The 27,915-nt window shown below is 40.9% G+C and overlaps 3 protein-coding genes across 3 annotated transcripts; 1 reads left to right on the forward strand and 2 right to left on the reverse strand.

Moving 5' to 3' along the window:
* Window positions 1-880: 880 nt before the first annotated feature.
* Window positions 881-5,404, reverse strand: tmem150b (transmembrane protein 150B). Its single transcript, XM_042504452.1, has 7 exons — window positions 5,358-5,404; window positions 5,126-5,203; window positions 4,168-4,227; window positions 3,991-4,047; window positions 3,553-3,691; window positions 3,263-3,440; window positions 881-1,343 (listed from the first exon to the last, which is right to left on the reverse strand). Exons 1-7 carry the CDS (start codon window positions 5,402-5,404, stop codon window positions 1,132-1,134), a joined length of 771 nt encoding a protein of 256 aa, XP_042360386.1. The 3' UTR covers window positions 881-1,131.
* A 980-nt stretch (window positions 5,405-6,384) lies between these two features.
* adsl (adenylosuccinate lyase) lies at window positions 6,385-15,068 on the reverse strand. Its single transcript, XM_042505087.1, is given in 14 exon segments — window positions 6,385-6,677; window positions 7,458-7,466; window positions 7,468-7,635; window positions 7,751-7,931; window positions 8,857-9,004; window positions 9,086-9,155; window positions 9,297-9,387; window positions 9,654-9,700; window positions 10,817-10,988; window positions 11,130-11,209; window positions 11,475-11,519; window positions 11,731-11,909; window positions 11,912-11,933; window positions 14,795-15,068. Coding segments are annotated over 14 exon segments (1,443 nt in total). The 5' UTR covers window positions 14,939-15,068; the 3' UTR covers window positions 6,385-6,590.
* Window positions 15,069-17,473: 2,405 nt separating this feature from the next.
* si:dkey-110g7.8 (GTPase IMAP family member 8) lies at window positions 17,474-27,308 on the forward strand. The gene is made up of 6 exons (XM_042505633.1): window positions 17,474-17,935; window positions 19,138-19,693; window positions 20,528-20,625; window positions 20,827-20,958; window positions 22,463-23,053; window positions 25,270-27,308. Exons 1-6 carry the CDS (start codon window positions 17,905-17,907, stop codon window positions 25,341-25,343), a joined length of 1,482 nt encoding a protein of 493 aa, XP_042361567.1. The 5' UTR covers window positions 17,474-17,904; the 3' UTR covers window positions 25,344-27,308.
* The last annotated feature ends 607 nt before the right edge of the window (window positions 27,309-27,915 follow it).

Raw genomic sequence — 27,915 nt, forward strand, 5'->3', positions numbered from 1 at the left:
ATATTGTACTTTATTTATCATTTCTTGATATTTTTCATGTGTGTGTGACACACTGCGTAACTGTGTTTTTAAAATTGCTATGTAAGTTTTACTTACTTATTTCTCAATTGTAAGGATTTTATGCATTTCTTAAAGTTTAGTTTGTTTCTAAAAGAAACATTGCAAATTAGTAAATACACACAGAATAAAAACGCCAGATTTAGCAAAGCATCTATTATTCATCTATAGTCCCCATTACAAAAGGCTTCCTGAAATATAACAAAGCAAAAAACAAAAAAGTTTAGACTTCCTAAATATATCAAAGAAAGATATAATAATATCAGTTAACTAAATATCTATTTTTATAAATTATATATTTTTATTTAATTTATATTGTTATATATATATATATATATATGAATAATTATTATTATTATCATTATTATTTATATATATATAATAATAATAAATATTATTATTCTTTCACTACTTTTGACATGTTATTGATAAAAACAGTTAGTCAGTGTATCATATCATAAAAATAGCCATACTGTCATTTTAAATAGATTTTAAAAATTAAACGTTCTTTACTATCCTTATGTCAAGGTAGTAATTACAAAATATATTTTTGGGGGACACAGTGGGTTTTTTTTTCTTTTTACTAAAATGAGTAAACTAAATATTTTTAAATTTTGGTGTCAAACCAAGCAACCCATTTGATGACATCCCCTTGGGCTTTTAAATATAATGATAAATGTTTATTCATTTATTTTTGACATTTTATAGAGCAAAGGGTTGGTCAGTTTATCATAAAAAACAATAGCCATCATTTAATTTTAGAGAAATAGAAAAATAAAAAAAATTATGTCAAGGCAATAATTAGAATATATATTGCTGGGGAAGCCTATTTCCTATCATTATTAAAATATCAAAATGCAGCTTTTCTTAAAAAAATCTAAATATACTGCTATCAAACAAAGCTGATATTATTGCATCTTTTAAAATAGCTCATACAAAAATATAATATACAGGATAGTAATATCAGGCACTGAACCTGCATTAAATACCAATACGGCAACTGTAGGTAGAGCCCAAAAAGATTGTTGTTTTGTTAAACCACAGGCACTTATATGTTATTTTACATGTGTCTTTTCAGCTAAGTGTATTTACGACATAACCGTTAATTTCTATCGAGGCAGGGCTGCTGTCATCCCTGAGGGCTTGTTTCTGCACAGTGAGGCGGTGGCAGTCAATGTGTCTGAACTCAGCTGCAAAAAGGCCAAACAGGCAGAAAAAGACCATGACCAAGGCCCACTCGCACACAGCAGACTCAGAGGGAGAGCCCGTGTTGGCGAAAACGATCACTGAAGGAGGAGAGAGCGGTCAAGGAGAGTAACGTTGAACAAATACATACATGTCATGGTAAATCAAAACACGTCTTAAAAAATATGGTTGTGCATGCTGATAATGTGAATTGTGCATAAATGTCCATGTGTGCTGTCAGCCCCCCCTCAGGTCTCTCTGTAGTTTCCTGTCCTGGTTTGTGTTTGGACAAACAAACTGAACAGCTTTTCAAAATAGACATAGCTGTAGAGTGCCATTCAACATAAGTTAAACCTGTTTCTCTCTTTTAAAAAAATAAATGCAGCTTTTGCATCTATTTAAGAGATTTAAAGTGAGTCTGTCACTCTGCAAAGGACCGTGAAGCCACTGAACAGCCAATTTGCCAGAAGAAACTGTTGGCATTTTATGTTTCTGCAGACAGCATTAGCGCGACGTTTCACACCAACAAAAGCGAATGTTGCTGAACAACAGTTGGGGACAAGTCCAGCCGTGTTTGTGGCGACCAAATACAAGGTTAAGGCCAAACATGATGTTTTCCAAAACTTCACCAAGTGGTTTTTTGCCTAATCCGACAGCCCGTCCACAGGCCCTGCTCAGATGATTTTTGATGATTGTGATATACAAAACTACAGCTGTATTTGTCGTTATTTCGGTGGTGTTGTCATACAACATTTCACTGGAAAGTTACACTCCTCGCAGTGCCATTAAAGCTGATCATTTCAAGACAGAAACCACCACGATAAACCCTTCTGTCAGACAAAAAACAAAAAAAATAATCAGTTATAACTCACCGATGAAGCGTTATCATACTCCACAGATCATCTTATCCAAAAAGAATCACAGCTTCCACATCTGTCAGTTCATTTCTCACACACTGACACAAGTACAGTCGATCTTAATCATTATTCCATAAGATTCATGTTTCCATAACTTTGCAGTTTCATATCTTTCATTCGGGTTCATAAACACGAGAATCTCTGCAGCCACCATGTTGGAACGACAGTTTCAATGGCGTGCTCACTGAGCCAATAGGAGCTTTAATGGGGTTTTTGGGGATCAACTGCCAATCATTACCTGAGCTGAAGAGCACAAGTTTTTGTAGTTTCAAGGCATGAATTGCAATAGTTGCGACCACGTATACACATGCAGCATTCAAGCATTCATGCATTCACACACGCAAATTCACAGACACTTGTCACTAGTACAATGATGCCCTACAGCAACCAGTTCATGAGTTATAAAAGGCCATGTGGCAAAAAGTGTGATTGTGCAGGTTTGTGTCTGTGTGCTGTTTGTGTGTCTCTGTGTCTGTGTGTATTTGTGTCTCTGTGTGTGTGTCTTTGTCTTTCTAAGTTCTTAGTCCAGTTGTCCTTTGGCTCATTACTCATCTTTCCACAAAATCTTGTCCATATCTGTCAATCCATTTGGAAGTTATGCGCGCCTTTTTGTCAAAGGGCGCCCCCAATGCTCCCAACATTAACCAACTGGCATGAACACAAATACAAAACTTTACACACAAACACTTGAAATCCATGCCAAATGTCAGTCTCTGAGGGGAAAAACTGTGGGGCCAAAGGGTGGGGAAGATTTTGTGGACAGACCAATGTGGACTGAGTGACCTATAGAGCTGCTGCTAACAAGATAATACCAGTATTCCTGATAATCCTATTATTATCACAAGAACACAGATGTACGGAGCCCGGGAGGTGCCATGGAGAAAAATGAATTAATTGTGGTCTCATATTACAAAATCAAGCATACAAGATGCTGTTCTGTGGCCTCTGTGGCATCTCGTGCACCTGACTTAGTAAAACGTGGCCTCGAATCTCGATTTACTTTTTCTCTCTCCACGACACCTCCCAGGCTCCATACAAGTATCGTCTTAGCTGGGATTTTATATTTACTGCATGTTTTTGATGCACACAGACAGGAAGGATACTAGCGACGACCAGAGCGGTGCAAAGGATGCAGCAGGTCGCCCTGGCAGGCACGACCCAACATCGGTCCTGAGACGGCGGAGCTCTGTAGGTCAGAAACAGCTGCACCCAGAAGTAGGCCAGGCCAACGAAGAACGCCACGAACGCTCCTAACAGGTGAACAATCCTTACAACCGATTGCTAAGTGGCGAGGGCGGAGGGAGAGGGAGAAGAGATTTTTAGAGATTATTATGGGCTAAAAAGAGAAGAGAAATTCTATTATTCTTTAAATGTATTTTTTGTGAGCTATTACCTGGAAGTTACCAAGGAGGGAGATACCTATGGCAGAGATGAACCCCAAAACGATGCTGACTATGTTGGCCTTTCCATGATGACCATAGTCTATAACCTGCTGGAAACGGATCACCACAACCCACAGAGCTGAGACACAGAGACAGAAAGAGACGGGGGGGGCAGGAGATGGTGGAGAAGTTACTTAAGATAATTAATAATAATTGATCATAATTTGAGTACAATTTACAAGAAGACAGTGTGATCTTCAAATTGTATCAACACAGAAATAAAACAATCCCAGACTTCAAAAGGAGACATAGGCCTGATTAATATCCACTTTAAATTCATATTTAAACACGTTCACCAAAACTAAAGTACACGATGGAGAGAACTTGCGTGAACAGGGACTCCTGTTATCAAGAATTACATAAATAGATCCGTCTTTACTAAAACAGAGCAGATGTTGCAGATCTGGGAGAAGAGGCAGCTCTGAGGGTGAAAAGTACCACAGTAGCTAATGTGAGGATGACAAAAACATCAACATTATCACTCAACATTAACTTATTCAAATAATGATTTAAACTACTGCATTTATACGTCATCATGTCCGAGGACGGAGAGGAATCAAACTAACCTGATGTAAGGGAATCCTTCTGTGAGGTTGACTGATCCGTTCGTCACAGATACAGCAAACCTGACGGGACGAAAACAAGCACTCGCTTATTTATTTATTGTTTATTATTAAAGGTTCAGTGTGTAGGATTTAGTGGCATCTATGGGCAGAAATTGAATGTAATATTTAAAACTGCATTCACAAACGTATGAAAATAAAAGTTGTCATGATTTCGTTACCTCAGAATGAGCCCTTTAAATCTACGCCTCCGTGTTTACTTGCGGGTTATGCAGCTTAATATGTGCATTAATGTCTCTCCCACGAGTTCCCGCTCAGCTCATAGACTTCATATTGACATCACAGATTTTTAAATCTTTTTTTCTTGGATCAAGGAAAGTTGGGTGCTCCTTGGGGAAACGCTGCCCTACGTAGTTACAGTTGGTTGCAGTCTGACACCTCACCACTAGATGTCAGTAAATCATACACAGTGGACCTTTAATGGCAATTTGTTACTTCCGTATTCCCTGTACCTCTTCCCTCTAGTGCTTCAGTACCTTATTGATAACTAGTATGTACAATATATTTACACTGCAATATGCATGCTGTCATCCGAAGCACTACCATATAAATAAATAATATAAAACTGATTTTTTTGCAGTTTTTGCTCCCTGCTTTTTCCTAGTGCTCTTAAATGGTGCTTCCTGATAACAGGTGTGGCGGTTTTTTTTTTTTTTTTGTTTTTTTTTAGTTAAAAGCCTTATTGGCACTGACCCATAATTACATGATAAAAAATCAAATGTCGCTCTGTTTGTTGAGTGTGTACTTTATCCACTCTGCTACTAACTAAGCGTACTGGCGTGTTTGTTTGTCGTCCCCAATATATGACACCCTGAACTGAAGAGTTCTCAATAGAGAAAACTTTTAAAACTCTATGAAAACAGCGAGAAAACAATGATGACAGAGTAAGCCAAATACTCACACAGTCCAGATGCCCACAGTGCCAAAAACAGCCAGGCAGACAGGAAGCAAAGCCCACAGCCATGTTGCAGTGCAGCCGCTGCTCAGTTCATATAGAGGGAAACATACACCACCTCTCCCTCCCCAAAACAAAGACAACACAGATAAAGTGAAAAAGAAACATACCTCTAACTGCGGCTGCAGTGTAAAAATAAAATATTAACAGAAGTGCGTGAGAGAAGGTGTGTACTCACCGGTTGCAGGTTGAGATGCAGCTTTCTGTTCTGTCAAAGTGGTTCATTCAATCTTCACCATAATGACACTAAAACACAATGTGAGCTTACTGCACTTTGTCCTGAGGTTTCACACAGGGAGCGATAAGTCCACTTTGTCTCAGCAGAACAAAAACAAATGATCACAGCAGTGATGTGTGTGGTAACTGCGGGAGGAAGGATGCAGATTAAGCGCGTTAAGAAAGGAACTATATCACTACAACATTTGAAAAAGTCGAGACAACAAACCAAAACAAGCTCACTTTATTCTCTGCGCTGGGAGTGATGAAGCGTTGTGCTACACTGTCAGGTACGGTAACTGTCTGTTCGAGGGCTGGGCTGGACTTTGAGCCAGGGTTTTTTTTTTTTTTTTAGATTTACAACCTCTTGAAGAGTGTGTTTCCTCTCTTCAGTTTACCTTTTCCTTCCCGTTAACTGAAAGTAAACCACAAAGTCTAAACACTCGGAACAAGGATTGTGAATTTAATAACCGTTTATTGAGTGAAAGTCAGCAAACGTATTCAGGCCTTAGCATATAGGATGTTTTCAGGATTTATCATAAATGCTAGGTGAATTATTAATCGGCCACTTTGTTGTGTAAGTATTAAATTAGCATTTTTTTAAAATGATTAGCAGGTTGTAAAGGCTCTTGAAGCATATATGACCATTGGTTCCTGTCAGTAAATGTGATAGAAACACTCAACAAAAATTATTACCATATTTATATCACACACTGTTATCTGTGTTCAGTCAGAAGCTGAGAGGTTTGACTTCCCGATTTTCGCAGATTTCGGTCATTTGGTTATTTGGTCGGTGCAACACGCTGTGGCTTTGTCAAGATACACAAGGCTTTATTTCTGGGACACTTCTTCGTGCTGCACGGTGACTCCTGAAAATACACGCTTTTTAGTTTGAGGTGTACCTCATTTCAAATAATGGGTACCATTTTGAGCTCTTTTCTTATTCAAATGCAGCTGGCAGAAATGAAAACACTGTGATAGAGACGAAATAATTCACTGATTGTTATTTATTGAGGCGCGGTGCTCAGCACAGCAACACGCCACGATCAAGTCTCGCGCTGTTGGCTCATGTGCATGTCATTGTATCTGTGTGTGTGTGTGTGTGTGTGTGTGTGTGTGTGTGTGTGTGTGTGTGTGTGTGTGTGTGTGTGTGTGTGTGTGTGTGTGTGTGTGTGTGTGTGTGTGTGTGCATGCGTTAGAGCTCAAGCTCAATCTTGACATCCATCTTAGCCTTGTACGGCTCCAGCAGGGGGCGAACTTCCTCAGACAGGAACCTGGTCACCTGGACGACAGGACATATTCCTCACTATTAGTATCAGGTTTCCCAAACATTTTCCATCAGCTCCATACTTTTCAGAATTTAAATTTGAATCATATTTGACATTCAAGTACAAACAGCAAGCTGTTTATTTTGTAAATAAATTTTGAGTTCAAACTGTTAACATGGATGTTGGGTTCATGTATGTTTATATGCTGCCTAAAGGCAAATCAATTAACACCAAAACCAGACAAATTCATCTCTCCAAAGAGAAAAAAACTGACCTCTGTCACCTATCACTGCATAACTCAGAAATGTTTGCAGAATTTTAGCTATTTGTGATTTTTTTTCCAACTGTTTCGATCACAAATGTCCAGATCTGAAAGTTATCAGGCACTTGGGGCGGAGCTGTTGCAGGCTGTGACGTACGAGCGTAAATGCAGCTCTGCGCGTGAGTGTGTATTCAGTCACATGCCATGCTTTCGACACCATGAAGCTCGCTCTGGCCAAACTTCGCTCACACAGTGGTGAACATTTTGGCAGCGCTGGCTGCCTGCTCCAAACGCCATGAAAAAAATACTCTGCTTTTATGATCAATATATTTTTAGAAAATCTGAACTCTGTAATTTAGAAAAAGAGCAGCAAAAGTCTGGACACACGGATATTTTTACACACTCTTCTTTTTTCCATGCTTTTCCAGACCTGGAAATTACTCAAATTAAATTCAGTCCTTTACATGGTGGAGCCCTGTGGGGTAAAGCTTAGAGCAGTCAGGAATAAAGACAGCAGGCTGCTTTGTTGTACCTGCTGGGGACGCGCGGCCGATAAAGGTCTTGGGGTCCAGTATGGCGTCCAGCTGCCCCAGAATGGGGGCGAAGTACGGGTCTCTCTGGACTCTGGTCAGCAGGTCGTTATCCCCGCCCTCCTGTTTGACCACGGCCGCTGCCTCCTGCGACAGAACACGGATCTTCTCGTGGCAGTCCTGATGGAGCAAAAGATTTTATTGAAGTATCAGCATCAGGACGCAGTGAGCTGTCCTTAAACGTCGAAAATCAATTCAGCTCAGTCTACACCCAAATCGAAAATCACCACCACACCTGTCTGTTCCCGCCAGCCTTCACCATGGCCATGATGATGTTCTCTGTGGCCATGAAGGGCAGCTCATGGCGGATGTGTCTCTCGATGACTTTGGGGTAGACGACCAGACCCTCTGTGATGTTCTGCAGGGTGCTGAGGATGATGTCAGCTGTCAGGAAGGACTCGGGCAGAGAGATCCTCCTGCAAACAAATGAGGGGGTGGTGACATGAGTGAATATGTAGAGGAGCAGGACAGAGAAGCCTCGGCATGACTCACTGGATTTCTATAGCTGATTCAGTAACAAGGAGAGCTGTAGCGGTTTGTGTACTCGTACTGAACTGTCAAAGTCCAGGGATCACGGTTCGGGTCTTGCAGCGGCACGCAGAATACACGCTAGTAAACTGATCCACATAATGCAAAAGTTCACAAAGCTTTGAGTTCCCCCTGAAAACCTTTAGCTGTGCTGTCAGCCGCTCGTGCTGAGGGCGAATGCATCCTCACGCAATCTGTGTTTTTCCCACTGAACAGTACTCACATCGAACCGTGCTTCCAGTTTGATCAAAGCGAGACTTTTGTGTTTCGTTACAGCCCTCATAACAAGAAACAACTTCTCACTAGAGCCAGATGGATTTATCACTCAGCTGATTTTATCACATTAACTGTTGTCAGACATTAAAAGTAAATTATTAACAAAACGTAATGCAGAAAAAGATACTTAGAGTAACTCAGAATTATTAAATTCCCAATTAAGTTGTCATTTTTGACAATAAATAAGTATCCTTCCTCCATTACGTATCTTTGTCACAACTTTAATTACCATATCATATAAATAATTTCATCCATATGATCCATACATCAATATCTGAATTTTTTTACTCCTCAATACCAGCACTGGCTTTGGCCCCAAAAATCATGCTCTACTTCTCACTAATAATTTTTTTCTTTATCCATTGTTCCTAAAACCTTGTTCCTGTGTGTGTGTGTGTATTTCATTGTGATTTTATGTATAAAGCACTTTGTAACATTTGTATTGATAAGTGCTATACTATTTATTTATTTATAGCACTATAGGTTGACACAAATGTCTCAGAATATCTCACACGTGCAGCGCATTTGTGTGTTTACCTGTTGGCGCTGTCGTCCAGCGTCCTCTCCAGCCACTGGACCGACGCCGTCTGCAGCGGGTCGGCCATCAGCGCCACCAGGTGTCGGGCCAGGCTGCAGCAACGCTCTGCACGCATGGGGTTCCTCTTGTAAGGCATGGCACTGGAACCTGGAGGAGGAGGACAACTTGATGCTGACAGTCTGCATCAATACCTGCGTGGCACGATAATGTGTCAGAATAGAAACGTACCAATCTGCTCTTTCTCAAAAGGCTCCTCAATCTCCTTCAGGTTGGCGAGCAGGCGGATGTCTGTACAGATCTGAGGCAGACAGACACATGAAAAATGGGCTTCAACAAGCTTAATGCTAAAATAATGGGTTTATCGCAGCACGTGCCAGCTCGCAATAATCACCACTAGATGGCAGCGTTTCTCTAAGTGTCTCCAGCTGCTGCAGCTTACCTTGTGAACAGTGGCTCCCATACTGGCCAAGCTGGACAGACAGTCAATGTCCACCTTACGGCTGTATGTCTGTCCAGTCACCAGGTACGCTCTGCGGAGAACAACATCAGCAGGGCTCATAACAAAGCAAGTCTCTATGACGTAATAACACCGGCCTTATTGTGATCATGGCATTTAACAGTTTAACTTTATAATATAATAATAATAAACTTTATTTTTTTGTCACTTAGACAGAAAACATGGGAATATTTACCCTTTAATGATTATATTTCTTCCATCATTTTCAGAGAACAGATAGACTTTACTGAATATTAGAGGTAGGTTTTGTTAATCTCTTATTTTCAAAACAGAACTTACTTTTTGAAGCCCGCCATCTCTGTCACCAATCTGTCAAGCTCTTCCACCTGATGAAGGAAATTATTACCGAGCATCGTAGCATTCATAATCCATCAAAACAAAATGCTTCTTAATTCTGATACTCTGATTCATCATTATTATATTATTCATTCATATTGAATACATATATATATTATTTATCATGTCAGTGTGTAATTTCCAAAACAGCAACTAAGCCCTATGATACACTTTTCTCATAATACTTCTAATATCAGAAGCTACTGCAAACACAGATACAAATGGCCAAACTTTCAATATTTACCTTTTTTCAAAAATCATTAAATTTATCAATAACAATAGAAACAATCAATTACACTCATCTTGAAATTACTGTTACTCAGAAATCCCATAATATCCCATTATTTTTTCTTTACACCTTCTTTTTAATTTATTAATATCTGAGCTGCACTTGAAGTCATTATCAGAGAAGTCCTCAGTCTGACTTAGGGGTCGACAGATTATCAGCTGGCTAATTATTGGACTGATATTTGTCAAATATCTGTATCAGCATTTTATTTTAATGATTACCAATAAAATTAATTAATTAAAATGTGAAAAGAAAGTGTCAGCATGGGAGGAATTTTTATTTTGTAGTACGTTAGGGAGCTGTTTTTATTTTTTTCATTTTTTAATTTAGATTTTCACTAGACTTTATGAAACAAAAAATGTAAGTTGCTGGGAACATATATTCTTTTTTTGATTTTAAATATTTCAATTTAATAAAACATTTGCTGAAAGCATTTAAACAAAGTTTTGTGTTTATGCTTGTTATATTCCAAATTTTAAAATTGACAGAAGTTTTTTATTTTTGATGTAAACGCATATCAGTTATCAGTCTCATTCACTGCTTATTATCGGTATCGGCCCTGAAAAAACAATATCGGTCGACCCCTCGTCTGACTCCATAGACCAAAACATACATTTGCTGTAATGTAGTGCGAGCGTACTGACTAAAGTTTCTTCTAGGTTCCTCATTGTTGGATCTTAATATGAACAACCTCCGTAGATTTTCGGGCAATAATCTGTTTCTGTCTTTAAACATGACTAAAATGTCTTTAAATCCACTAAATCTTTCAATTTCAACACATCATTGTCTGCATGCTAATTTTTGGATGGATGTACACCTTGTCATGGTCCCCCTGGAAGAGCTGCAGGAAGCTGGCCTGAGTGCCGGTGGTCCCCTTGACCCCCCGGAAACGCAGGTCATCGCGGGCTCGCTGCAGGTTCCTCATGTCCATGGTCAAGTCCTGCAGCCACAGACACGCCCGCTTTCCCACCGTGGTCAACTGGGCGGGCCTGAGGACAGCGCAGGAGGAGGAGGAGGAGGAGGAGAGGGGAGATCTGTTAAAGCTGCACGTTCTTCATCAGAAAAACCCCCCACAGGAAACACTGCAAATAGGATGACGTGACGAGAGCTGCAGCTGCGCTCAGACTCACTGGTAGTGCGTGAAGCCGAGCGTGGGGAGGTCAGCGTACTTTTCTGCAAAGTTTGCCAGTCTGTCAATGACTCTGGCCAGCTGTGCAAAAAAGAACAAAAGGTTTCAGCACTTGTATTACATAATACACCGTTGTTATTCATGCCCATGCAGCCTCCTGTATGTTACGCTTGTTTCTACATGTGGTGTGACAAACATGCAAAAGAATCGCTGCTTTGAATTATTTCTACATTGCTGACTTGTTTGCTGAACAGCTGAGGCTTCCAAAGATTTAAAAAAAATCATATAAAAAATTCATAGACAACTGGATGGTGTGCGTGTTTTCTGGGAAACAGCTGAGTCTCACCTTAGGCAAGACAATGTCAAATCCATCACGCAGCATAATCAGATCCTGAGGAGGAAAAACAAAACCACTTAGAGGACAAGAGCACTACAAGCAGAATCCCAATCGTGTTTTAGTCTCGATGGGAATTTATTTTTCAAGGGCAAACAGCCAGTGATTCTTAAAGATTTTTCCAGAATTGTAAGACAGGATGTAGAGAAAATATGAGATAACTGATCATGTTATTAAAAGAAAAGTATACGATCTTCATCATATTTACAGTATTGTCTCCCACGTAGCAGGAGGTGGCACCGAGGTGGATGATGGGAGCGGCAGTGGGGCAGCAGTGTGCGAAGGTGTGGACGTGAGCCATGACGTCATGCCTGAGTTTACGCTCCTCCTCGGCCGCCATGGCGAAGTCGATGTCCAGCTCGTGGCTCTCCATCTCCTGAATCTGGCGTCAGTGATGGGCAGACCCAAAGCCTAAGGAGGAGACCGACGAAGAGGAAGATGAGAGAGACATTTTGTCACTTCAGTTTATTTTTATTGTTCTTGTAAAGTGACAGCTCACCCCAAAATTAAAAACATGTTTTTTTTCTCTTCAAATCGCCAAAAAACACATCTAAGTTGAGCATCTACTCAGAAGCCACTTTTACACCACCTTAATCTGACACCGTTACGCCGCCCTGTTTTGGGGACGTGTTTTGCCTGCAAACACAAGGCAGGAGATTAAAAAGCAGCTCCCATCAGTTAGCAGACAACTTAAAGAAGACGCGTCAGTAAATGTCCACAAATTGGGAAACCAATGAGATTCAGGAGCTCCTCTGAACGGGACGAGATCAGCTGTCATGTACCAGATGAGGAAAACGATTGCTGTTACAGTTGTTATTGTACACATAAGAAGCCGACGCTGTTGTGTTAAACAAGTCAAGTCAATTTTATTTATAAAGCTCATTATCACAAAGCACGGTTTGCCTCAGAGGGCTCTACATCCCTCTGCCCTCAGACCCTCACATCATCTACGGAAAAACCCCCTGAAAAAGATGCCCTGAAACGGGAAAAAAATGTAAGAAACCTCAGGGAGAGCGTCAGAGGATGATGAGGGATCCCTCTTCCAGGACGGACAGACGCGCAATAGATGTCGTAAATAACAAACACGGCTCTTTTCGGATGCTTTTCAGAATCACACACTGGAGCTGAATTATTATTCTGTTCTGTGTAAAAATGCAAAACAGGTCTAAAGAAGGAGCTTATTAACCTAATAACTGCCCTAAAGTGCTATGTCTGTATAAAAAAACGCTGCGAGCAAACGAACATGATTTCTGGAAATAGACATTGCTGTTGAGTTTTACAAATGTTTATTTTTTTTTTTTTTTTTTTTTTTTTTTTTGTGGTGCTTATTGCTCATAAGTCGAGTGCCATCCAGTTTCATTATACTCCATCACTTACTGACTCACAGCAAAACAATTTAGATTGATAAATAGCACTACAGGTATAAGGAAAAATATGTATTTTTGATTTTGGGGTTAACCTTTAAGTATATATATATCACATGACTTGAATCTGTTTTCACAGCAGACATGATGACATTTTCCTGACTGACATGTGCTCTCCTCGTGAGATCCTGATTAGATTGTACGTTTTTTCGGTTGGGACAGAGCGGTCATGTGATGAGACTACTTAATCGAGAAACTGAGGCCTGACAGCACCTTTCTGCCTCTATGTTACACCACAGTTACCACAACGCTGCGGGTCAAAGGTCACACTGTGAGCAGGGTCGACTCAGAGCAAATAGTGACCCAATAAGAAATGACAAAAACGCTACAAAGGCTTAGTAAGTTAGGAAAGGCTTTTTCAGTGCAGCCTCTCAGGGGGCGGTCTCCTGTTACCGTGACATTCTCTGCACGCTATTTTCAAACACACGCCAACACAGCGCAGCCGCAGGCCTCATGAGTCTGCACGGGCACGCTGTCATTTTGACATGCTCCCCTGAGGAACATGTCAAAATACAAGATGGACTCTAAGTGTGTGGTCATGTGAGGGGATGCGTGTGAGAGGGGGTTCGTCACTTAACCTCCCTTCTGCCCTCGTTAATAGAAGAAATGCAGAAATTCATTTGTTCATTAGAAATCGCTGTTTGACAGTACGGTAAAGCAGTGAAAATATTCTAAATATACAGTGTACTTAAACTGATATTTTTCTTTTTTTGAAGTGGGACTTTTTTAAGGCGGCTAAAATCATTTTTGCTACGGCCCCCATTTCACAGCAGTGCATTGCTTCGCTTGTGTGTCAGACTCAAGTGTGCTTCTCCAAACTGTGAGCGTGCCGACTGACATCTACTGTATGTTACACACTGACTGTCGATAAGTACCTCATATAACCCCGCTTCAAAATAATCTGAACTATCCCTTTAAAAAAAGATTTAAATGATCATAGAATAATATACTTTTACACTTGTAATGTATGTTTCAACTGTTTAGTGCCAATGAAGCTATAAAGATATGTAGTTATTATTATTATATAGTAGTAGTAATGAATGAATGAATATTTTATTTACGTGTCTGGTCATTTATATGACCTACATGGAATTATTCAGACACATTAACAAAAACAAATTAAACAGTAAGAAGTAGTAGTAGTATTATATTTGTAATAGTTGTTATAATAATAATAACAATAATTGTTATTATTATTGTGGTCATTGACTTTTTTAATTGTTTTTTAAGTGATCTGTACATATTGTATTGGGGATATGTTGTTTTGGTATAGTAGTCTCTTCTGAGGTCATTGACTTTTTACTTTTTTTTTTTTTTTTGTTTTGTTTTTTTAGTAATCTTATTGCATTGTGAATATGTTGTGTATGGTACTTCTATGTGTCTTTTATATCTTTTGTATGTATTGTCTTGCTCTTATCTGGACCATTGAGTCTGTAATAAACTTTATTATTATTATTATTATTATTATATTATTATTTATTATATGTGTAATAAGAATTATTTTTGTAATTATTTTTCACAGTTTTATTCAAATATTTATTTATCTGTTTTAATGTATTTCATGTGTCTACTTATTTATTCATTTATTTATTTTACCTACTTTCTTTTTTAATTTCAGGTACTTTTCATGTAACTTGTACCTTTTTTCAAAGGGTTAAGGACCTGATACTCCTGCAGGGAGCTCTTTGAGTCCTCCTTAAAAACTATATTTAGAGCAGGAACTTGATATGACTCTCTGAAGGTCGCAAACTTTAAGCACCTAAGATTTTTAAAGCATGCAAAGAAAGTGTTTTAATAAGCTCAATAATGCAAGACACGTTTTATGTTTCCTGCCGTGCAGCCCCACACCTTCTCAGCCTTGGCCAGGTAGATCCACAGCTTTCTCCAGGTGGTGAACTTCTTCCTGTCGCTGAAGTTGAAGGCCATTTCCTTGCTGGCGTACCTCGACACCAGCGGGGAGCGGTACTTCGTGAACTCGTCGGCTGCCTCCATGTTTGTTAGACGCGGTTTTGTCCGCTAAAACTCAAAAACCCGTCCTGCACCTTCACCCAAACACACACGAGCCTGACGGAGGAGCCGCGCGGACTGCAGCTTGTAGCATCACATGGACGAGGACGCGGGTTTTACGACAGTACGAGTCTGCGCACGGCGTGAGGTCGAAGGGACACTTGTGACGGTGTACGGCAGAGGGGCGTTACTACGTCATCGCCTGGTTGTTAAAGTTTAACCCTTTAATGAGAAGAAAAAAAGACTGAAAAAATAAAAAATTGAAAGTTCGAGTTTTGATCTTCAGTTATAAAAATGTATATATTTAATTTAAAAAAAATTTAAATAAATTATTTATGTTTAATATTCACTCATACGTGATTTCAAAATTGAGGTCTTTTGGTTGCAGATTTTATGTTTTCAGATCATTTTTTTGCATTCAGATTTTATTTTCATTTTCAGTTGTTTTTTGTTTTGATTTGTTTTTCCACACTTTTACATCTTTTCACTTTTAGATTGTATTTTTTCAATTTCAGGAAACTTGGACCCTAATAATAATAATAATAATAATAATAATAATAATAATGATAATAATAATAATAATAATAATATTAATAATTACAATAATGATGATGATGACGATGATGATAATAATAGTAATAATATAAATAGCAATAATATTAATTATGATGAATAAATAAAATAAAATAAAAATGATTTCAGACCCAAATAGTTTTTTTCAAATATAAGCCTCAACCAAACAGTTGACATGCCCATTCATGGTATTGTCTATGTATTCTAGATATTTAGCATTACAGTACTCTGAAAACATCTCAGAAATGGTGCTACCTTTACCATAAAAGGTAAATTTAAACGTGAATTTACGCAGTCAAAATCAGCTCGCCTCCTACAGGAAGTTAGCAGACAAAAAAAGTGGAGGGCTCTGTGAGGTGGGACTTTTCAAAGGTAGGCATATTTTTTTCTATATGTTTCAGAGGTCTCACTGGACTGATTTGTGTAACTTTTTCACAAAAAAGTCAAATTAGGGTTAAGTATAATTTTTCAAAAAACATGCTCTTCCAAACGGTTGATTCGTCCTTTTATTGTAGGCCCTAAAGGCAGTGAAGCTAAGCTAATGTAGGCTAATTAAAACTGAGTTTTTGCCAAAAACACTAAAGCTCATAAATGATACATTTAATTTATCTGGTGTATATAGTGAAATGATTTCGCAAGTATCTTTTTTTACTATCTAAATCCATGCTCACCCATAAATGTAGTTATGCTAATATGATTTATTTACAATTTTTGTAAAATAAAAGCAATGAGTGCGTCAACAAACAAACCTTACAAAATGTGTTTTTATTTACTCTATGTATTGTACAGTCAAAAAGGCACACCATATAGCATTATGTATACAGATTAAAGTATTAACATAACTGACAAGAAATATAGAATGACAAACATATATATATATATATATATATATATATATATATATATATATATATATATATTGTTTGTTTGTTTGTTTGTTTTTAATAGAATTATCTCATTTAGAAATGCAAGGAATACAGGGGCTAGTTTTTTGTTTGTTTGTTTTTCGTTGAAGAAAACAGCATTTGTAAATTAAATTCTTTTCCAAAATTATTAAACTGTTTATCCAAAACTCTGCTTTCTTGTCCTCCAGTTTGACACAAAATATTAGATTTTCATGAACAGAATATTATATTTATTAATAATATTTTAATCAGCATAAATCCACCCACAAAAAGTCTCAAAAGGTCCCTAATAAATTAAGAAAAAAAAAAGATGTTCTAAGGTTTCAATGTCTGAGCTACAGAAAGTACAAATATTCAAATCTAAATTAAACCTTTGGTGTAAGAAATCATTACGTGTGTACATTTTGTTCATTTTTCAGCCTTTGATTTTTATTTTAACTGTCAAATTACTGCTGGACTCCACTTCAACATGTTACAAAATGTATCAATATGGTTGTTTTCTTTACGGTGCATGTGACTAATGTTTTTTACGTGATTTTTTCACAGGTCTGTGAATGCATCTCCTCACACAGCGTGCATAATTGACCTGTTAAGGAGCCAAGGATGAGCTCAGACCATTCAGCAGGACATCATTTTTCAGCTGAGCGTCCTGCAGACATTACTCACACTAAGGTGACGGCGCTTTGAGCTCAGTGCAATTAGATAACGTCTTGGAGTCATGTGCTATTTATGGGAGCTTTTATTTGTTATGTAAGCTGCATGTCTTGTATCAATATTTAAATTTATTCATGCAGTATACATACCCTCCCTGCCTCATAGTGTTCCTGTGTCTGCAGGCGTCATATAAATAGTTGTGTTTGTGCATGATGCAGCAGCTGGGGAATACATCCAGCTGTAAACAGAGAGAGAGCACAGTGCTCCCTCTCTCCCTCCCTCTCTGTCTATCCATCTTTCTATCTGTCCTCCTGACTGCAGTCTGCATACAGTGCCACGCTGCTGCTGCTGCTGCTGCTGCTGCTGCTGCTGTGTGATACGAGCAAGTGGGAGGACCAGCTTCCTGTATTTTGACCAAAAAAAATGACGAGACATCTTCCTGGAGCTGCTGCAGCAGGGGTGGATTCCAGTCTCCTGCATTGCACAATCTTTCTCTGCTTGGACTGATAAATAAGACAAAAGACGGAGGAGACGCTGAAGAGGAGAGGACGGACAGGAGAAGAGTGGGGAGAGGGGGAGTGTGGAGGGTAATAGATTTTTAAAAAGAGAGGAGGACTGAGGAGAGAGGCACAGGAACAGAGCAGAGGTACACTGCAGTAGTATGAGAGCGAAGAAGCATTCGAGCTGCCAGCCTTTCGCACGCCACTCAGGATCCGTCGCTTTCTGAAAGGGGGGCACCGAGAGGAAGCCACCGTGGAGGCGAGAAGGAGAAGGAGGAGGGGGGCTGAGGAGGAGGAAGCCAGAGGTTCAACACACAAGATGGCTGCTGTGTCCTCTGCCTCTGACACTGGTGAGTGGGCTTTTCATCCTTTGCTGCACACCTCACCTGCAGGTCCCCCCCCCCCCCCCCCCCCCCTCCCCCCCCCCCCCCCCCCCCATCATCACTATCCGGTCAGTCAGCATCAGGCGTCAGAGCCATCACATTCACGGGAAACTGTTGCTCGAGTCAACTTCCTGTGTTTAGTAGCTCACATGGAAAGTGTCAGTGAGTAACAGTCAGTAAATCAATGAACTTCTCCTCCCTCTCTCCTCTTGTCGTCCGTGCAGAGCAGCTCTTCTCTGCTTTCTGAATATTACGTTATCAGAACATTTCTCCTCTCGGTCACACTCTGTCCACATGTCGTTCTTCAACGAAAGAGTCCACTGTTCCTCCTCTCTGACCCAATTTCTTTTTTCCCAAAAGGACAGAGGAAAACAAAGAGGAGGCATGCTGGGAGGGAGGTTCAGGGGGGAGACAAGGGGGTAAGGACAAGAAGGAAAGCAGAGGTAGTTAAGGAGGAGAGGTATAAGGTAACAAGGAGCTCAGATAAGAGGAGGAAATCTAAGGAGCGAGGACAGAAATGAGGGAGGGAGTATGTTGCAGTGGAAAGAATGAAGTTTCCTCGTTTCCAAAAAGCACTTTGCAGACAAGATGATACTTAAGAGATCAAAACAGACCGAAGGATTAAGATCATTTCCTCTGATGCTGAACTTCAGGGCTTCAGGCTGCAGACAGAAAATAACATTTTAACCAGAGTCACTCCACTTGCCTTGTTTGGGGGCCACTTTTGCAAAATGACAGGAGGGGCGTTTCTAGGACCTCAGGATGTTTCTAGGACTTTAGGATGTTTCTAGGACTTTAGGATGTTTCTAGGACTTTAGGATGTTTCCCAGATTTTGAGCTGTTTCTAGGGTTTATGGACATTTTGGGGATTTTAGGACATTTCTAGGATTTTAGGACATTAGCTGGGACCTCTGTCAGGGGATCGTCAACTTGCACTTTTTTTGATAAACAAGCTCTAATTTTGATGCTGATTTATGCACTCTGGCACCTTATGTGTACTCAAAGTATAAAATATTTCCATTGTGAATCATTATTTTTATTAGGAATTAGAAAATTGCTGGGGGGCACCTATCAGGGGCTAGATTTGGCCCGAGGGCCATCAGTTGAGTATCGCTGATTTGAGGCCATCCTTGTGAGGAACCTCCTGTCTACTCTTTCTGTTTCAACAGGGGACCCCAGGGGCCGCCACCCCCCTGAGCGCAGACTGCTGATCCTCGGGGGGCCCCATTCTGGAAAGACCTCCACCGCCAACAGCATCCTCGGAGATGAGGTCTTCGACGTCGGGGCCGAGACGACACACAGCAATGTGGGCCAGACGGAGATCTACGGCCGACGGGTCACTGTGGTGGACACCCCGCCGTGGGCCATCCCCAGTGACCCGGAGGACAACCCTGAAGCTGACAGCAGCGACAACGCCGCAGCAGAGTCGGACAACCCGCAGCGGCCGGCGCCGAGCCTGGACAGCGAGGGGCCGTGCATGGGGGCCATTCTCTGCCCTCCTGGGCCCCACGCCATCCTGCTGGTGGTGTCGGTAACGCAGCCGTTCACCGACACAGAGAGGAGGGCAGCGGAGGAGCAGCTGGGGGCACTGGGTGGAGGCACCTGGAGGTACTCCATGGTGGTGTTTACTGGGGTGGACAAGCTGCCCAAAGGGGTCTTCATTGAGGAGCACATAGCGAACACTGGAGAGGCCCTGCAGTGGCTGGTGGAGAGATGTGGAAGCAGGTACAATGTTGCTCCCTCACTCTTCTCTCCGTGAGTTCACAGAAGCGTGCTGTGTCCAGTCTGTGTTAGTGCAAAACAATCACAAATAGTTACTAAATCTTCTGGTTGGAGCAGCCGTTCAATAAACAGCTTAAAGGAATCTCCAAACTTGTGCAGGTCTTGGAGAGCACTTCTCACATGGAAAAATAATATGTATAAATCCTTTTATGGCTGCAGAAGCAGATATCATCTGACAACAATAACGCCTGTGTAGGCAATGGCTAATGTTTTGGGAGATCTGTTGTAGCCAGCAGATATGGGAACTAAGGCATACTTTCGTTTCCAGTTCAGTTAGAAACTTTAGACACGTCAGCTAATCTCCATAAACAGACATTTCCATATGAATACAGATGAATCAGAGGAAAACAAACAATGGTTCTTGATAGGGCATTACACATTTTCACGTCAGCCACCGTAGTAAATGTGTAGCACATTTCTGCAACCTCACAGCTGGATCCTACAAACCTTTAAAGAGGTACTTCAGCAAATTAACACTGCATAAGACTCAAGAGAGACAGATTTTTTTCTTCTTTTTTTTTTAAAGAAAAGTCAAAATCAGTGCAGCAGAGGTATCCTGATCTTTAGTCCACATTAAAGAGCTCAAAATGAGATTACTATGACATCACCAAGCTTATTTTTGAGATTTTGGAAAACTCGCTTCAGAGCCGCAGTATATACTGTACAATTGTTTTCACAAGCTGAGTAGTCTCATGATGTACTCATGATAAGAAAAGTGAGCTTTATATGTAAAACTGGTGGCGTGCCCCTTTAAAATATGTTTTGTTTTTTCTGCAGGTACCACGCCTTTGATAACACTCGGAAAGACACAGAAGACAACACACAGGTCCCCGAGCTGATGGAGAAAGTAGAGGAAATGATCACTGACAACCAAGGTTTCTTTTTCACATTATTATTGCTCCTCCTGTGCTGAGATACTAAAAAAGCAGAAGCAAAGATAGAAAATGACAATTCTGCATGCAAAGCATCACTTCTGCAGTCTCTATATTAACGATCATTTCATTATTAATGAATACACCAGTCGTGTTATAGACCTGATTGAAAACAATGAATAATTAAGTGCTGCTGTCACGCAGGCTGGTACTTTGAGGTGAACGAGTTGATCTTACTGGAGGAGGAGCAGGCCAGGAGAGCTCTGGAGGAGGAGAGGATGAGGATGGAGGAGCACGCCAGACAGAGGGAGCAGATGATCGGAGGACCTCCCAGAGGTACGAGGGGACTGTTTTTGTGTGCGTCATTGTTTCTTAATAAGTGAGTGAGTCACGTGGAGAAAGAAAAAAATAAGTGTCATTGTGCTGCTGAATTGAAAACCACAGAATCTGTGTTCTCGGAAACAGCTTACTCATCCTGACAATCAGTATTGTTTTTCTTTTTCTTTGTTTCTCTTTCGCACAGTTTCTCCTACCATCTTCCTCTGCATTGTCATTTTTAGTCACACCGTGCCACACCAATTTGCATTTCTTTCATCAGTTTTGACATGCCGAGACACGCCAAAGATGAACCTTCTCTTTAGTACAGCTCAACAGCCCGCTCTCATTCCAAACTCGTAAAAAAGCTCTGCATTGTCACTGCTTTTAGCATAAATTTGTGATGCCAAGAGGCAACTTTCGCATGCACATGAAACACTTCTGGATGGCGTCAGCTGAGAACAAGGCCAGACAGCCGGATGGTTATAATACGCAAGTGGACTTCCAGATGGCACCTGCCGCGTCCACATGATACGCGCACAGATGGTGTCACTTGGGAATGCAGTCGGATGGAAGCTGATGACATGAGGTTGAAACGCTGCCTGTAACGATGTAATATAAGGAACACAAGGGCGCGTATAGGGCAGGTGAGAGGGGTGGTTAATGGATGTATTAAGAAGATGTGGATACAGCACAAAGGCAGGGCCCCCGTTCATTCCTGTTAGAGCTGCTCAGTAGTGCTTGAAGTAGAAAATGCTTTATTTCTATGGTATGAAAGTACTCAGATCTTGACCATTACCGAGCCCTTGAGGCTTCCACACTGGAGACTTACGGCGGCCGAGTGCGTCCGAGCGGGTAACTTTGTCAGAGTGACCAACTTCCGGTTCAACACTTCACTAGCTTTAATGGTGGTCTAAAAAATTGCAGCTTTTTTAGACTTTCCAAATGTTATCAAACTGGATGGCTTAAATCTACATAGCGAAATGATGGTTCACAAAAATAATTACAGATGTCCCTTTCCCGATGTAAGTCAATGGGAAAAAGTCTTTGTGGGCCTGTGGGCATCATGTGACAGACCCAGATAGTGTAATTCCACTTTTGGCCACTATGTAAAATTTGCTTCAGAGCCTGGAGCACTTCCTGGACGCTTGGGATGGGTCCCACTAACAACTGACTTTCATGCAGGGGTTTCGGCGTTCACTCGCCATCTGGATGTGACATTTTTTTTGTCCCTTTACCATTTGCCTCCTTTCCCTAAAACTAACCATTCGTGCCAACATGTGCGTTTGCTGAAGTTCTGGCGTTGGTTCCCATGTGCTGTTGTTGCCTTAACATAACCACATGCAGCTTCATCATATGTGCTTGTGTTGACGTCACGGTAGCTGCATCCCAGAATGTAAAGGAGACCTAGAGCGTAGATGTAGATGTAGATGTAGAAGTTCACTGCAAAGCGGCAACATGAGACGATTTGGGATGAGAATGTGTTGCGTTCACTCTCACTCTTTTTGTCTTTCTGGGTTTACAGAGTTGAGACTGCTCCTGTTAGGCTGGAAGGGTGTTGGAAAGAGCTCGGTGGGGAACTCCATCCTGGGTCGTCGGTACTTTGAGTCGGGCCAGGAGACGGAGTTGTGCCTCAGGAGGCAGGCGCTCGTATCCGGCCGTCGCATCACAATCGTCGACACCCCGGGCTGGGATTGGTTCTCGGTGAGGCGGACCCCGAAGCGCATCCGCCAGGAGTCCCAACGTGGAGCTGCCCTCCTACGACCTGGACCCCACACCCTGCTGCTGGTCCTCCCCGTTGTCTCGTCCCTCACCGCCAGGAAGAGGCGGACACTCCTGGCCCACATAGAGACTCTGTTTGGGGACAGTGCGTGCCTCCACACCATGGTGCTGTTCAGCTGTGGTGACTGGCTGGGCCGCACGCCCATCGAGGAGCACATCCTCAGAGGAGGGAGGGAGCTGCAAAGACTACTGGAATACTGTGGGAACTATTACCACGTCCTGGACAGTAAGACTCCTGGGAAGGACCGGAGTGTATCAGTCCTACTGGACAAGATAGAGGAGATGATCAGAGAGAACGGGGACAAGGCCTTCCTCCCTATACAGACCGAGTGGTGTAAGTTTATTTTCATACATATTTTGCAAAGGAAAAGGTCCACATCGTGTAGGATCTAAGGGCATCTATTGGCAGAAATGGAATGAAGTATTCGTAGCTACATTTCCCTTCGTTTATAATAACCTGAAAATAATAATTGTTTTATTTTCATTACCTTCGAATGAGCTGTTTATGTCTACTTATGGAGCAGGTCCTTCTCCACAGTGTCCGCCATGTTGTTTCTACAGTAGAAAAAAACTGTAACACTCAGTACGTTTGCATGCACAGTTAAATCAGGCTTCAGTTATAGCTTGATTTGGCCATTCAAGTGGACCACTGTCCTTGTCCCAGTGTACAAGCACATTTTGTACATATGCTTTACCGGGTGCCTTTGTCTTGTTTTGTTTTCCTTCCTTCTTCTTCTTTTGTTTTTCCCAGCTTTATTCTACAAATATATGCTGTTTGAATTCCAGATCAAAGCCTGCAGATTGCTTAGGCCAGTTCAGGTCCAACTGAGGTGTATACATGAAAGAGTAAATCGATCTTCAGCTGCATTATTTAGGTGTGTTAGTCTGACTTTGAGAAATTTGAATTTCAGTCAGACTAACATGTTAATTTGTGTTTTAAAAGTCAGGTTTTAGTCAGACTAACAAAATAATTCTCTTTCTCTAACATCATGTAAACATTCTGACTGTACCAAATACTTGGGCCTAAAAGTAGACCCAGGCGAGGTGGTAAAAGAACAACAAACGGTCCTTTAATGAAACCTTGGTTGGTACCCAGGAGATAAATCATCAAGGCAGAGAAGCAAAAATCTGGCTAAAAAAAGCAGAAACAAAGGCTCACAGAATAACTCAAGATGAACCGGCACAGAGGGAAGACAACAAAGAGACCAAAAACGCTTAAGGAGAGACAACGAGACACAGGTGTAACACATTAGGGCGGGGCAGTTAATCACACAGGAGAGAATATGCACCAGTGCAGGAAGTGAAGGACCTGAAAAGAGACAAGAGGTGAGTAACAACATAAAAGAGGAAGTACAAGACAATGAAACATGAGGAGAACAAAAAGGGAAAATGGACGAGACCTGACAGTTTCTGCACTTTCAGGTCTGCCACTGCAGCTCTCTGACAAGACCGCTGGATGCCAATAAATCCCACACACTAGACCTTTTAAAAGTTCAAAACTTTTGTTTGTGTCTTAAACTGTCATTTCACCCCAAAATAAAAAAACACATATTTTTCTTCTTACCTGTAGTGCTATTTAACAGTCTAGATTGTTTTGGTGTGAGTTGCCGAGTGTTGGAGATATCGGCTGTAGAGATGTCTGCCTTCTCTATAATATAAATAAACTTTAAAAATACATTTGAAAAACAGCAGCAATGTCTCTTTCCAGAAATCATGACCCGGTTACTCAAAATAATCCACAGACCTTGTTATGAACAGTTTCATGGAGGAACTATTTTCTTTTTTTTACCAAACTACATCCCCCAACCATATCAATGCACAGAACAGGCTTTTCTCTGCGCTGTTTGTATGTATACTGACGCAGAGTAATGCACAACAATTTGTATATTATCCACCCAATTCTGAGCCAGTAATTGTATATCCCACCAATGCCTTGACTGGAGCAAAGTAGTGCATAACTTTACGGTATGTATGTTCCTTCATTCATGGGGCACTAGTTTGTTAGATATCATGTGAACTGTTGAGGGGAGGAAGGAAGCGTGCATCTACTCATGGACACAGGCTCGGGATGTAAACATTAATGGCATCCTCCTCAGCTAAGCTGTAGTTCACTAGCTCAGTGGTGCCAGGTGAGCTAGCACTAGATGCACACTTCCTTCTGTGCAGTGATTCGGTTAGTGGGTGTAGTTCAATCGAAAGAACATAGTTCCTCCACGAAACTGCTTACAACAAGGGCGGTGGATTATCTTGAGTAACTGGGTCATGATTTCTGGTTGAGTACTTAAAATGTATTTTCCGTGTGTTGAGCACTATGAGCTGAGTGTCATGTAGCTCTATTATATTGGAAAGAAGACAGACATCTCTACGGCCGATATCTCCAACACTCGGCAACTCACACCAAAACAATCTACACTGATAAATAGCACTTCAGGTAAGAGGAAAATAGGTATTTTTGAACTTGGGGTGAACTGTCCTTTTTAAGTTTTTGTGTCAAATCATTGGAATTGCATACTCTAACTGTGTCTAATATATCTGTGCTGTGTTTGACAGTGAGCGAGGAGAGCTCTTACTCCTCCGACAACACCGAGCCTGAGGATGACTGTCGAGGATGCCAACTACAGTGACACCAACGCACTAAAAGGGAAATTGGTTCAGCTTTTTATCCTGGGTCTTCAACAGGCCCAAACACCACCTCACGTAACCTAAACCTCATCTTGATATCCCAGCTCCAACTCCAACGAGTTTTAGGGAATGGGAAGTCTCGTCATGAATAGCTCTTTGTTTGAAAGACCGAACTGACGGCTGAGCAAAAATCTCAACCCGGACTGAAAGTGCAAAAACTCTCCTTGGACAAAAAAGAGGAGAAAAAACATTCTGCTTTTGCTTCAAAGGACCAGAGCTGGATCCCTGTTTGTGAGCATGTACACAGATATCAACTGCTGCTAAAGAGACCCTGTTTCAACACTGCAGAGTAAAGAATTACTCATTATTGTGACTCTAAGTTCAGACCGCACTGATACAGGTGGAAAAACCAAAAGAAGATGATATTTAGTTACATTTGATGGTAAGACTCACGTATGCAGTAAATTTGGAAGACTGAGGGTTCATGTCTGACTTGTATCATGAATTCGGACTGGATTTTACAATATAATCACCCCCTTCTACATCAAGTGCCATTTCTGCCATTCACCTCGAATTTTAATCAAAAAGGGTTCAAAGAGAGCGGTTGAACACAAAATGTGAAAAAAGATAATAATGTGCACTGCAATGTGTGCACGTAAATGAAAAAAAAAGGATTTTGTGCACCACTCATTCGGACATGAGTGATATACAAATTCACGTCATAAACATTTGATTAGCTTCAGCTCAGGGAGTCAGGGTCGAATTGCTTCTTCCGGGGCAAAATCTGGTACATTTACCGAAACGCTGATTAATGCTGATTGCTAAACTGCAGAGTCGCATGTTAATTCAGAGTGGAGGTGTTATTTTCTCTGCGAGGATTTGCTTTAGTTTGCTGGAAGAGTTTTGCACTGATGGGTTCCTTTGGTTCTCGTGTGCTGAGAAACTAAACTGACTCCAGGAGTAAACACAGTCCTTCTGAGCCCACCTCTGCTGTAGCATTCATGCAGAACCGTTACAGGAAAAAGAAACCGTACTGAAAGCGTGTGCAATCTCAGATCCCCGCGGAGCAGCTCGGGCTGGCTCGCTGTTTTCATGCATCCGGTGCATTTATTTATCGACAAGGTAGATTCAGCTACGTGCCTCAGCATCAAAGCGTGAGAGTGGGAGTACTGTGCAGCCCTGCGGCAGGGCAGTATCCTATAGGCTACATCAAGCTTTCGCATGCTACAGAAACAACATAACCTCATGAACCATCGGAGCTCGCTCACATAGGGCTTTTACTACTTTTCTACATCAGTGAGACATCTGTATCAGCGGTGAAGTTTTAAAAAAAATTCAATATGAATATATAATCAGCTCTCAGAGGCATGTTAAGACGACGCATGCAGATAAAACGAGTGCCTATAGAGCTGAAGGCAACCTCACTTCTCTCTCCTCTGACTCTTGCTTGAGCAGGTCTATGTGAACTTCTGGTAAAGACATCACATCTACCTTTTACGACTGCAAAAAAAAAAAAACCTCACACTCTGAAAGGTACAAATAAAAGCATATATAATATATGACCGACACCACTGCCATGCTGTAAAATGTTATTTTCTACAAATGATGTAGCCTATAAAAGAAACCCTGACACTGCGTCCCCTCTGCTTTCCCGACTCTGTGCTTCATCTAGTGATGTAGGCTAACCGCAGCACTTTGTGTGACGAGCATGACTTTACAATTTGATATGAGGATGTTTCATTTGGAGTCTTAGAGTCCCACCTCACCTGTGAATATATTGTATAAGTCGTGCATATTTACAGTGTATTTACATTGTACGCTTGTAGCGGCGCATTTTGCACTGTGTAAGTTCTACCACTCGACTGTGGCCAAAGTGATGTTACTTCCTGTGTGGTCCTTCCTAAAATGGTGATTGCGTCATCAGTACTTTGCTCATCCTCAGACAATAATAAAAGATATGGATATATTGTTGTGTAGTTTTGGCTTTCATCTTATTTAAACTTGTTTTAATATCTGCTGTGTACTTTCCTTCCACTGATGAACTGCAACACACTATTGGTGGAAAGTACATTTACTGAATTAGTGTGTATAAGTACAAATTCAAGGTACTTTACTTAAATAATTCCATTTTAATGAACTTAATATTACTAATCCACTACACCTCAGAGGTAAATATTGTACCTTTTACTTAACTACATTTGTTTGAAAGCTTTAGTTACTTCTCAAAATACAGTTTTTCATATACTAGATGTGATTTTTAATGTTTGTGATAAACTGAAGGATGAAATGAGAAAAATTGAAGTAGAAATTGTGCAGTATCACCACTGAGTGGCACTGTAGCAAGCAAATTAGTCTGCCACCATACTGACAGCACACTAAGATAATAGCAAAATGTATTTTTTAAAAAACAGTCATATGAAATAAAACATCTGGAGTAATATCATTTGTGCAATTGCAGCCAAAGAAAAACTTCCTTTAATCAATGCTCAGGAAGTGCAAAGTAACTCAAGGACAGTGAAAGAGAAGCTTTTTAATCTTTTAACAAATCAATTTGAAGTGTAGCATGCCAAAAAA

Source organism: Plectropomus leopardus, chromosome 17, assembly GCF_008729295.1.
Source record: "Plectropomus leopardus isolate mb chromosome 17, YSFRI_Pleo_2.0, whole genome shotgun sequence".
Taxonomy (NCBI): domain Eukaryota; kingdom Metazoa; phylum Chordata; class Actinopteri; order Perciformes; family Serranidae; genus Plectropomus; species Plectropomus leopardus.

What these genes read in the sequence shown, in the direction of transcription:
- tmem150b (XM_042504452.1), bottom strand. Translation starts at nt 5,404, where the DNA reads ATGAACCACTTTGACAGAACAGAAAGCTGCATCTCAACCTGCAACCG. An exon ending in ACTGTGGGCATCTGGACTGT is followed by an intron (nt 4,228 to 5,125) that starts GTGAGTATTTGG and finishes TCGTCCCGTCAG; the next exon opens with GTTTGCTGTATCTGTGACGA. An exon ending in TCCCAGATCTGCAACATCTG is followed by an intron (nt 3,692 to 3,990) that starts CTCTGTTTTAGT and finishes CTCTTTCTGTCT; the next exon opens with CTGTGTCTCAGCTCTGTGGG.
- si:dkey-110g7.8 (XM_042505633.1), top strand. Translation starts at nt 17,905, where the DNA reads ATGGCTGCTGTGTCCTCTGCCTCTGACACTG. An exon ending in GTCCTCTGCCTCTGACACTG is followed by an intron (nt 17,936 to 19,137) that starts GTGAGTGGGCTT and finishes CTGTTTCAACAG; the next exon opens with GGGACCCCAGGGGCCGCCAC. An exon ending in GATCGGAGGACCTCCCAGAG is followed by an intron (nt 20,959 to 22,462) that starts GTACGAGGGGAC and finishes CTGGGTTTACAG; the next exon opens with AGTTGAGACTGCTCCTGTTA.